This window comes from Mirounga leonina, unplaced genomic scaffold (assembly GCF_011800145.1).
Source record: "Mirounga leonina isolate KUSES-001 unplaced genomic scaffold, KU_Mleo_1.0 Mir_127, whole genome shotgun sequence".
NCBI classification, from domain to species: Eukaryota; Metazoa; Chordata; class Mammalia; order Carnivora; family Phocidae; genus Mirounga; species Mirounga leonina.
The window spans coordinates 3,740,865-3,753,619 of NW_023270316.1; the positions used below are offsets into that span (position 1 = coordinate 3,740,865).

Genomic DNA, 12,755 nt, shown 5'->3' on the forward strand with positions numbered 1-12,755 from the left:
GTCCCTGTGGGCCCTGCAGAGGTTCTCTATCGTAATACATGGATTCTGTGACTACAGACAACAAGCACTTGAAGAATTTCACACATACTATGGTGGAGATGGGGAAATACGTGGTCCTCAAAATGGAAAGCGAAATACGGTATTGTGACCTACCACCCTGTGGTGGGTTCAGTAGTGTACCCTCAAATTTCATGTCCACCCAGAACCACAGAATGTGACCTTATTTGGAAATAAGATCTTTCAAAGATGTCACTATATAAGATGAGGTCATAGTGCATAGGGTGGGCCCTAAATTCAATGCCTGATACCTTCAGAGAAGAGGAGGGGACAGAGAGCTGTGAAGACAGAGGCAGAGATCGGGAATTGGGTCTACAAGCCAAGTGACGTTGACAGCTGGCAACCACCAAAAGCCAGGGAGAAGCTTGGAACAGAGTTCTCTCAGACTCCACTGAAGGAGCCAACCCTGCTGACACTTGATTTTGGATTCTGGTCTCTGGAAATGTGGGGATAAATTTCTGCATTTCAAGCCACCCAGCATGTGGAACTTTGTTCAGGCACCCCCAGGAGACTCGTGCATAGCTGTTCCATCTTTGGCAAACCACTGAACTTCACCAAGGCTGACTTAACTGGAAAACTGACATAGCAACGTTTATACACAAGGCCTCAGAAGCACTTTGTAAGTCGGAAAATGCCATGCTAGCATCAGCCATCACTACTGATTAGGGAAGAGAGAGATCAATGAAATGTGGATTAGGCCAAGAACCTGCTCCTAAGATGGATAAGGTCTGGAAAGACAGGAAAGGGGCATTTCAGGTGAAGAAAACCACATGAGCAACAATACAGGTGGAGAAATGTCAGGGTCCCTTTCAAATGAATCAAATGTGGTCAAGAAATTCCATAAAGGTATGAATTAAAACCATTCCCTTCTCTTCTAATCTGTGAATGTTGAGCCAATGGACACGTGTATTGGTTCTGGGGGCTGCTGTGACAGATGACCACAAACCGGTTGGCTCAAAACAAGAGAAATTTGTTCTTTCACAGTTCTGGAGGCCAGAACTCTGACATCGGGCATCTTTACACTCCTGGAGGCTCTAGAAGACACGCCTTCCTGCCTTTCCTAGCTTCTGGGAGCCCTGGAGCTTCTTGCCCCATGGCTGTATCTCTCCTGTCCCTGACTCCTCGCTTGTGTGACCTCCCTTTCTCTCCCTTATCTCTCTTTGCTTCCTTCCCAGACGGATACTTGCCCTTGGATTTAGAGCTCCCCCAGATCATCCAGGGTGATCTCCTCACCTCGAGATCCTGGACTTCATTACATAAGCAAAGACCCCTATTCCAAATAATATTCCATTCCCAGGTGCTAGGGATGAGCACATGGCCATGCCTTTTTGGGGGGGGCCACCATTCAGCCCACTGCAATATTTAAGGGTTTGGGGAGAAAAGGAAGCCAAAACACAGACACATCATCTCAGGCAAGAACAATATCACCAGTTTGATTTGTACAAACCAGGCCGGTCATACAGGACACCCACCTGGGATCCAAAGAGAATCACTTTGTGTTAAAACAAATTATTGCTATAAACAACTTTCAGACAAAGACCTTATGAGCAGACAACAAAGGTCAGATAGGCAAGTATCATATATTTTATAACTACTACTTTGACCTGTATTTTCATTAATTTAATTTTTATTACTTCAGATTGCTTTACTATCTCCTAATCTATTCACTTTTCTCACATTAAAATTTAGGACCTTCAAAATACTATTTCCTATTAGAGTTAGTTCAGAATCACCTTAATGGAAATTCAAATTTCCTGAGAGCCAATGTCTTTTTCCAAATCATAATTCTTCTTTCCTTCAAGATTCTTAATTTTAAGAGCCAATAAAATTAGACACACTTCTGGATTTAATGCATATCCATCATTTAAATCACCACTGGAAGTTTAAGAGCAATTCCTAAAACAGCTAATCCATATATGATTTAAAATTTGCTAAAACAAATAACAACAAAAAAAACCCCTCAGCCTTTTTTAATTCAGATCCATGCTCATTAATGAGACCCTGTTAATATTTCATGCACAGCCTCTTCCCATTTACTTTAAAATATTTCTGTAATGGAGATTGGAAAATACACCAGGTTCCTATGAGTAATGAAAAATTCAAATGTGTTTAGGAAAGATCTTCAGCTATAATTCAAATAATGTTGCTTAAACATTTCTAAAAGGACCTAGGAGCCTCTGCTCCAAACAGGATTCAGAAGCATGGTGGGGTCTCGTAGTCAGAGCAGAAGAGTCCTTCCTGGCGGGCTGGATGTGAGTATCATCACCGGCCACAATGATCATCCTTCCCGTGAGAGGTAAGTTTTCACTTGCGAAACCAGGTAACTCAGTCACAGAAGAGCACATGGTGATCCGAGCGACACGCTAGCCCATCCATCTGGCCAAAGAAGAGGCCACAGAGAAACCCAAGAACCCCAGAGCTACTGAACTTCTTCCCTGGGATCAGCTTTATCACCAAAGGGCCCTTCAGGAATACTCATACTACTGTCCAAAATAGATCGTGCATGCTGTTTCTAAACCAAGTAGCTCTTTGCTATGTCTCTTGATTTATAAAATGCAGAGTACGCTGCTTTCCTTGAAAATGCAGTAGCTCACAATTAAATATATGTAGCTACATCTGATGATTAGAAAGGCATATGGCTTGACATATTGCCACAAATTACATATAATCTATACTGTAACATGTGAATGAGTCCTTAGGGAGTCCTTGGGCTAAGACTCATTAGTAGATCTCAGTAAAATGAAAGATTTTTATAAAACCACAAAATTGACTCCAATTATGGAAAATCCTGCTTAAAACATAAAGGCACTTTTACAGAAAAATTCATAATTCCATGGGGTTTGTCTCTGTGGCAGCTAATCGATTGACTGGCTCTGCTCTGCTTTATTGCTACCAGAGTTCAGCGAAATAACTGTATTTATTCAAACTATTCACTGTTTTTCCCCAAATTAAAAAAAAAACAAAACACTTGAAATTGAAATTCTATTAAGTGGTTGTAGAATAATTTTTAAAAGCAAACAAATAATTAATAAACAAAATATTATTCCAAAGCTTGGTCCCATTCCATTTAATGCAATTAGCATTTATTGAACAATCTGATATACCTCCAAGATTCAATACAAGGCGGGTCAGGTATAGACGGACTTAAGATAGCTTCCATGAAACTTAGAGGAAAACAGGAAAGTAGTTTTCCAAAATCACCACTTATGTCTTACTGTAATATTTCAACTAAATCCTATGAATTAGTAAATGCTCAATATGAAGAAAATATAGATTAAAAATTCAAATACAGGACTAGAAGGTTTGCTACCATTATAAAAAATGTTAAAGGCTAAATCTCTCATATGTAAAAGGTAGTTAATAAGTTAATAACACTCTAGGAATGCGCATGCGTGTGTGCGTATAAAATCTTGCACTGAGGCCCTCTCCACGGCCATTCACCCCTCGGCCCTTCCCATGGCGCTATGATACTACAACGTCTCCCCAGGGTGCTCCTGGCCCACCTGTTCCATTCAGGTGTACCTCCTGCTGACCCTGTCCTCCTTCTTTTCCCTTGGTTTTCATGATCAATTTCCTACTCCTTTTCTCCATCTTCTCCATGTTCTTCCTGAGTGAAATTACCAAGATACACATTTCCACAAATATGCCCATGTTTCTAAAAACAACCAACCTCTTTTATTTGTCACATCCTATTGAAGTTTCTACTAAAAACTTCAAATTCGAAACGTCTACACTGAGTATCTTTCCTTCCAGACTGCCTCTTCTCTAGGATTCCTCTCGTGGTTGGCACTGGAATCATCCATCCACAGTGGGGAGACAGACACCTGCCATTTCAAGTTATGGCCCCTTCCCTGTTTGGGACGTCCCATCAGCCAGCACGGCAGCCTCGTCTTCAGAACACCACCTCTGCGATCTTCTGCTATGGTCCAAAGGCAGTTCTTGCTTGAGTGTTCCCATAACCACCTTCTTCTTTCCCCCGATCCATCCTCTACCATGTTCTGTTTTCCTTACTTCATCCCCCACACTGTCTGAAAATATGTGGGGAGTTAACACCGTCGAGAGGACAAAGTCCTGAGTAGTACATGTATATTTATTCATGATTTGGTCCAAAAACAGTTTTTTTAAAGACTTATCTCCAGCCAATCTCTAGAGACTTAACTGTACTTCTTGTACCATTTCCCAAATGCAGGGTGGGTGGACATGGCAGAAGGGCCCACAGCGCTCTCAGCAAGAGCCGCCTTCTTGCACCGCACACGTTAGAAGGTGGGAAAATTCCCAGGCTTCCTTGCAGCTAGCATCTGATTGTTCTTTAGCTTCGACCAGTCTGGCACTACCACTCAAGATTCCCAAGGTAGGCGTGGTGGAGGCCGTGCTTCAGCTGCGTCTCCTGTGTGTCTCATAAGCATGTCATGAAGATGCTGTCTTCTCTGGCAATGGAGACCTCCCAGCCTGGTCACTGGCTCACTGACTGCTCTGTGCTGACTGCCAGTGGATGGGCACTTTCCTGGTGTCAGTGGTGGGTGGCGGGAACTGAGGGTCAGTACCTGGGGCAGCAGCTTCTCCAGTTGGCTGGAAGCCTCTGGATCAAAGACGAGGCCACAGTGACGTTGGAAGCCCCATCCTGTGGTGTGGTTTTGAGTCATTCCTGAATGTTCAACTTAGAGTCTCCCGACAATTATTTTCCTACACCAAATTATGTTCCACTTGAACAGCGATAGTGGATTCTGTCCTAGGCAACAGAGTGCTGGGGGATGGACATGCCATTCAAAGGTCCATGTCTCTACCAGAATGCTCCTTCCTTTTATCCTTACTGAGCTCTAACATCCCCAAAGGCCTGGGCCACATTTGACCTCCTCTAGAAAATATTTCTACACTTTCTCTGGGAGCCAAATGATTGCTTATTTCTCCAGGATAATACAGAACTTGATTAATATTACCCATGTTATTATAAGTAAATTATATCATAATTATTTGTTAATTTGCCTTTTCCTTATTTGTCGACAGTGAGATATTTGAGAGCAAGGAATATGGTTTCTTCATCTTTGCTTCTCTAATGCTCTGGGTTTGGAATCTAGTAGAGTCTCAGTGAACAGGGACTGAAATGACCTGAAACACACTGACTGGGGGTCTCACCCTCCGATAGGTAACTTCGGCTAAGCGCCAAATGGGGGAAACCCAGGGGCCACAAATTCATAGGGGGATGACAGTAACCATAGATGGGCCTGGATGGAAGGTAAATGGAACGTGGATTCGAGTATCAAAAAATGAATATGATGTGACCTTGTGAGGAAGGAGGGTATTTTAAGCTGGAGCAGGAGGAGTGGGAGCTCTAAGGCGTGTGGAATGCCGGAGACAGTGAGTGGATTAGAAAAGTCACCTGAACAGAGGTTTTGGCTAAGGGGGTTGTGACACAGAAGTCATGGCTAAATCAGCTCAGAGGGGCCTGGGATATTAGCCCAGCCTAAGGGGTGTGAGGTTTTTGTAGACAGGTAAGAGGAAGTCCTTGAAGGCGTTTAAGAAAGAAGCGCCTTTTACTAAGCTGGTTAGGGAACTGAGAGAGGGTGGAGAGTAGCTCTCTTTACTCAGGTTGACATACTTTAAGAAAAATAATTTAATACTAAAAACTACATTGAGGGCAAGTAAAGTCAGAAGACGAATATCTGCTTGGATAATGAAGGGATCCCAAAGTGCAGAGCAGAGCTGTCTGTATTAAAACCAAGGCACTTTTGCTCACATTATGTTATAATCTGGGGAACGTTACGGAAGGATCTGACCACCTGCTTCATCACCCACATTCTGAAGATGCAAAGTCCTCCTCAGGTTAAAATAAAAGAGCTTAGAAAAGTAAAATTGTGTGGGTTGTTTGCCCAACTTCCGTTCATTGAAATAATAAACTCTAAAATGTCTAAAACTTGAAAGCTTGTCCTGAAGACGTTTGGTCCCCTAGCGTACATGCTGTATCATGCCACTCTTTGCACTTACCCTTCCTGCATAGTGCATGGTAGTGAACGCCGTGCCCTGGTCTTTGAGCGCCATGTTCCCGTTCCCATCCTTCATGGGGGAATAGACTGCATTTGTGTTTGACGATTCGAGGAGACTTTGTAGCTTTTTGGGAAGATTTGGTTCCATTGACCAAATCATCTGACTTTCTTCATCCAATAAAGAGAGAAATCCAGATGGCTTCTGAAAATCAAGAAGAGATAGTATTTTTCTTCTATTACTCAGTTTGATGGTTTTGTTATTATTGTACATGTATGCTCATTTGTATTTTCATTATGTTCATATAAGCACTCAAAAAATGAATTAGTCTACTTTTAATACACATTTATGTTTGCTCACTACTGTATTCCCAACACCTAGCAAAATTCAGATGTAACGTAGGCCCCAAACAGCATTGGTTGATTAATAATTGATAATGAATAAATCAATTAAAGAGTGTGTTTTAATGTCATTCAAACGCTGGAGTTATTAAAAATTATATTGTCATCTCAAAAAGAAAAATAAAATTTCCAACTAAAGGAGAAGTGTAATTTTTCTTGACCTCTAACCCGTATCGACCGCTTCACAGTTATGATGGGTCAAGTAACTTCTCCGGAAACAGAACCTATAATCATTTGAGTCATAAAAATTGTAGAAAAATCCTATTCAGCAGGAAGTAGAAGTGACTATAATATTCAAATATTAAGACCCAGAAAAAATAAAGTTGGAAGTTATAACTTGTAAAATTCAAATTAGAAGTCTGGTAGTTTATAGCTGTCAAACACGGAAGCTAAAGTCACATATAAGCAACCACTTAAAATTAATCTCACACGAAGGAAAACGCTGCTTGAAAGAACTTCTCAATTTACCCTGACAGTTCGTTCCCCGCACACAGAGCACCACTGTGCCCGCGTGGTTTACACATCAGGTGAATAACTCTGACCCACTGCTGTGCTGTTTATCTTTTCTTCTCTAGGAAAGTTCTTCTGTTGACATGTCAAATCTACCTTTAAGAAGCAGGTAATTTGTATTATTTATTTACCTCATTCTGTCATATATCTGAATTCTTCACATCAACTCAAGTGTGCTTTTGGAAGTGTGAATACCATAAAATAATTCTTCTCAGGAAGTGAAGAGGTCTCTATTGGCCCCTATAGCCATTCGGTTTGTATTTTGACCCGAGGTCACCAAACCAAACCACCACAGGCCTCTTATATTATTCACTTGGCCAAAAGAAAGTTGTTTCTTTGTGGCTGAAATATTTTAGTTGTTTTAAGCCTTTTGGAGTTTCCTGCTTATGGTAAAGAAAATGCAAAGACTATATACAGTTGTCTCAGGGCTGCAAACGTTGAGATCCTTCCAGTGCCACCCACAGAGAAGAAAGGTTGGAAGCGGCAGCCATGGGAAGGACCTATGCCTGGTTGGGGCTCACGTACCAGGGGGAGCCCTTCGGGAGACATTTGGCAACTGAAGGACCATCTCTGGAATAAGCAGACAGATAGCCTCCCTGAGAGGGAAGGAGAAGAATGAATGATAAAGGGGGAAGGGGCACTAGAAAGGAATTGGGAAGGCCTGCAAGAAGCAAGCTGACCCACCTCAGCAAACGACCTAGGTCACTAACACCTCGGGGGACTTGTGTTACCAACACAGAAATGTATCTGATAAGGGGATGTGGTGAAGGAAGTCCAATGTATGGTACGTTCTCAGATAACCAGGGACCCTATAAAGAGTCAGAGGTGAAAAAAGATAAAAGTATGGGTACACAAAATGGATGGAGAGAGGCCCTAAAAGAAAAACCAATAAGGAGTTGGCAGAGGACTGGTCTTGCCTGGGATTTGTTGAAAGATCAGATTCTTCATTTCAATGTATAGCATCCTATGTGCTGAAGAGTAAGATGTTGATACATAAGATCAGCAGCTGCTTCTTTACCTGTGCATTTGAGCATCACACCATGGCACTCCTCCATATGCTGTTACACTTACCCCCCGCCCACACACGCGAGCACACACAGACACCAAGTGGAAGGGTGAATGGGCTAGTTAAGGATGTTGCAAATGCATCCATGTTTTGGGGGCAGTGACAGACCTCTTTGGAGGCTAGAATTTAGAGCTCTAGTGGGTGTTTCAGTAACTCAAAGTCAAGGCCCCAAGTAGTATAAGGGAAGGGATGACTTCCAAAATAGCCCAAGTGCTCTACTCCAAAAGCAAGATGATGTTTTCCAAGGATAAGGTGGTCGGAAACCAACAAGATATACTTTTTTAATTCTACCAAATATTTTATTTTTTTTAATTTTTAAAAAATTCAATTAGCCAACATATAGTGCATCATTAGTTTTTGACATAATGTTCAGTGATTGATTGGTTGTGTATAGCACAAGGTATTTTTTTATTATTTTTTTAAAGATTTTATTTATTTGAGAGACAGACAGAGAGAGAGAATGAGCAGCGGGGAGGGGCAGAGGGAGAGAGAGAGAAGCAGACTCCCTATGAGCAGGAAGCCCAACACGGGGTTCAATCCCAGGACCCGGAGATCATGACCTGAGCCGAAGGCAGATGCTTAACTAAGCCACCCAGGCACCCCAGCACAAGATATTTTTTTAAAGCATTACAATTTGGATTGTCTCCAAAAGTTTTAAAATTCATATGTATTATGTTTTCTGGATGTTGGATATAAAGCCATGAAAGAAAGGTGGTAATCAAACTTACAGACTTGGAAACTTGGTGAAGTGTCTGAAGAAGAAAATAGAACATGGAGAAGAAGTCGTAAAAAATGGCCTTCAATTCCTTCAGAAATGAGGGCTTAGGAGAGACTGAATTGTTCTAAGAAATGTATGCCATTTCACCTTGACAACAGAGAGCACTGAGGACTGACAGGGTAACAAAATGCACTAGACACGTAGAGAGTCAGGTAAGAATCTGGATCCACCTCCTCTGGTCATGGACATAAGACAAATACGTGTTCATTGAAATATGGATGTGGCTTAAGCAAAAATCGCAGATGTTTGTGAGCAGTAGAGGATTATGGGTCCTCGGAAGGAAACAATAAGCTTCCTTTCTACTATAGGGTATGCCTGCCTGGTACACAGACCTGCAGATTTGTAGGTAAACACCAAGCTTCCCCCTATACTTGGTACATCTTTCCATTTTTATGGGATCAAGGAGAAGTAGCAGTCAGAAATACCCACTCTCATTTCCAACTCATACCGATGAGGGTCCTCTTATTGAAATAATCATCACTCCATGGTGAAATCTCAAGGATGGCCATCAAAGAGAGAGAAAGAATATCATGGCCATCGAAGACACAGAAAGAACGTCGTTCTGCTGGCTGCCGGTTAGCAGTCGAGAACACAGCAGCCAGCAAGAATGAGGGCAGCAGGTGTCTGAGGCTTCCCATACACAGTTCACTATATATTGCTGTTGGTTTGAAGACATTTTTTTAAAGATTTTATTTATTTATTTGACAGAGAGAGCCACAGCGAGAGAGGGAACACAAGCAGGGGGAGTGGGAGAGGGAGAAGCAGACTTCCCGCTGAGCAGGGAGCCTGATGTGGGGCTCCATCCCAGGACCCTGGGATCATGACCTGAGTCGAAGGCAGATGCTTAATGACTGAGCCACCCAGGCGCCCCTGTTTGAAGACATTTTTAAACCTTACATAGAGAGGGCGCCTGGGTGGCTCAGTTGGTTAAGCGACTGCCTTCGGCTCAGGTCATGATCCTGGAGTCCTGGGATCGAGTCCCGCATTGGGCTCCCTGCTCAGCAGGGAGTCTGCTTCTCCCTCTGACCCTCACCCCTCTCATGCTCTCTCTCTCATTCTCTCTCTCAAATAAATAAATAAAATCTTTAAAAAAAAAAAAAAACCTTACATAGAGAAGTTATATACCGTGTGTCATGATGAGGGAGAGGTTTCTGGAGGAAGAGGGCTTCTTCTGTCATTAAAATAAAGAAGGTTGACAAGTTGGTAAGAGGAACAAGAGTATTTTACATACTAGGTAAATGTATAAAATAAATTTACAAGTCTACATTTATAGAAATAAAGGGTAGAAAATTACAGCCTATGTTCTCCAGTGGCTGAAACGTACCAGTTTTAAACAATGTTCAAGTGTTTTAGAGATATTATTGATAGATGTATATCATGTCTTACCACATCAGTACAGAGGGATTGCTGTTTGTATGGTAGATTTTTGTTTTTATGATAGAGATATTGAGGCAAAGATTCTTGCATTATAAGGTAGAAATAATAAAAGTAAGGGTCGACACCGGCAGATGTCTTAGGCTATATGTACGTAAACATATTTTTCTGCCAATGTTTTTCCATATTTCAATTTAAAAACTTTGAAGATAAATTAAAAAGACCTGTTGAATTTGTTCTATGAGCTTGTTAGTCTTAGTATTGTTTTATAAAATATTAATTTTGTACATTGAGCATATGTAACTACACCAAAAGAAGAGTTTTATTGACATAACCAATGCTGAATATTTTTATAATAAAATGATCTGGTATTTCTGGTCCTTTCAATGAACTGATGATCCTTCAAATGCCCCTTCAGGAACAGGGTAACTTGTACTCCTGAATCAACTCTGAAAAAATAAATTTCTGAAAAAATTCTGAAAAATAAATACAGTGAAGTCTCAGATATAAAGCCATCTCAAAATTAAGGCCCCTTGAAAGAAAATTCTTTGTCTTCAGTATATTTAAATCCTGTAAAGTATCTAATTATATTATATGAATACCTGGAAAAAAAAATCCAAAACTCCAGTCTGGTTACCAGGAGAGTAAGTTGTTTCCATGGTAACTCCCTCTTGTACACATTCTGTTTGCTCGTGTAGAAAAAGCACTTCATTGATGTAGTGGTGCATCTTCTCATTGGTCATGTTGACACAAAGCTATTTCGGGGGAGAAAGAAAACAATTCACAAGGTAATTATGGCCATGCAGATCCACTCGTTATATGACCATTTCAGATCGGTGACATATTGACTCAAAACGTTCCTCACCAATTAGTCTATTGAGATAAAGCATTACAGTATTGCTTGAGAAGTGAAAGAAAAGAGTTTCACCTGATACTGTTGACTTCATTTGGTCTGATTATTCAATTTAAAGTGAGTATGTTAAAAACAAGAAGTATAATTATAATTACAACATTAACTCACAAAGTTGGGGTTTAAAATATAGTTGAGTATTTAAAAACATTTCCAAAAGGCAATTATATCTGGGCTTCGTCAACAACTGAGGATAAAAGGTGGGTTTACCATGAAAGCCCAGAGACAGAAGAAACATGTCCTGCCTCCTCACTGTGTTATGTATCCAGGATGGGCAAGAGAACATGGGTTTCTTTCAGAGAGAATAACTGCTCTAAGCACTCTGTTGTAGAATTTATTTTATCAGAAAATTTTTAATCTTCCCATCGGGAAACAAATATGTTATTTCTCAATCTTAAAAATTATCTCAAAATACTAAAAATCAATAAAATACCCCAATCTAACAAAAATGTTGTCTTACTTCCTCTCTAGGCTATCCTCTCACTTTTCTGCTTTCTTTTTTTTTTTTTTTAAAGATTTTATTTATTTATTTGAGACAGAGAGAATGAGAGAGAGAGCACATGAGAGGGGGGAGGGTCAGAGGGCGAAGCAGGCTCCCCGCCGAGCAGGGAGCCCAATGCGGGACTCGATCCCGGGACTCCAGGATCATGGTCTGAGCCGAAGGCAGTCGCTCAACCAACTGAGCCACCCAGGCGCCCCACGTTTCTGCTTTCTCTTCTAACAAGAAAACCTCGAAGGAGTTGTCTTTCTTTATGATCTTGAATTCTTCTCCTCTCCACTGCTGAAGCCACTCCAATGAACTTTTGTCCCCCCGTGTTCTACCAGAATCACTTTGGTGGGAGTCACCAATGACATGTGCATCCTGAAATCCAGTTTTCAACTCTTGGTATTCATTTTCATTGACCTCCCAGCACTATCTCATGGTGACTCCTCTGCTTTCCTGGAAAGCTGCCTCTATTGTCTTTCAGGACACCATGGGCTCATGCCTCATGGGCCTCTCCATCTACACCCACGTCCTTCATGAGCTCACTCAGTCTCACAGGCCACGCACACACGAGCCCCTATATTACACCAGGTAAAATCCAGAAATTGCTTAGGAATATTTAGAATTCAACAACTCACTGAAAATAATTAAAGATGAACAATTTATGTAAATCAAAATAACGGATAAAAGCTTTTAGAAGAAAATCAGATCTCATCTGCAAAGGAAACAATATCTAGGATTATATGTAATATGAATGTGCTATAGTTATACAATGAAAACGCCAAAGATTTTGTAAATCACACTGACCGAAATAGTCACTGGAGAAAAGAAAGGCCACCCTAGGTTTCTCTTTTGCACATAACAAAATTCTTCTCCACGTCTGGTGTCATTATAACACCTGCTAAGTGGGAGCTCTTCCTAGACATTCCTGTCCTTCTACTGGGAGCTCATGGCTTCTCTCTTGGACGTATAAGAGCACGCCTTATGTTCCAGCTTCCAAGCAGCAGGCCAAGCCACGTTTCTAAACGACCAACACCAGGAACGCCTTAATTCTCCATATGGATGTCAGCACCTGCATGTAAGGGTGTGGCTATTCATGATTTAGAATAATGTATGCACAGAAAGAAAGAGTCATTTTCTCACAGATCCAGCTATTTGGGAGAATGGCAGTTGATGGGTTTTTACAGACATGAAGT

General features: G+C 41.2%; 1 protein-coding gene across 1 annotated transcript in view; it reads right to left on the reverse strand.

The window, feature by feature from the left end:
* The window catches only part of MYO16 (myosin XVI), a 435,081-nt gene that overhangs the window by 156,199 nt on the left and 266,127 nt on the right, over positions 1-12,755 (reverse strand). The window contains exons 21-22 of the mRNA XM_035003781.1: positions 10,768-10,920; positions 6,040-6,240 (exon numbers count right to left, since the gene is read on the reverse strand). Of these exons, the coding sequence (XP_034859672.1) occupies positions 6,040-6,240; positions 10,768-10,920 (354 nt within the window). The remainder of the gene's footprint in view (positions 1-6,039; positions 6,241-10,767; positions 10,921-12,755) is intronic.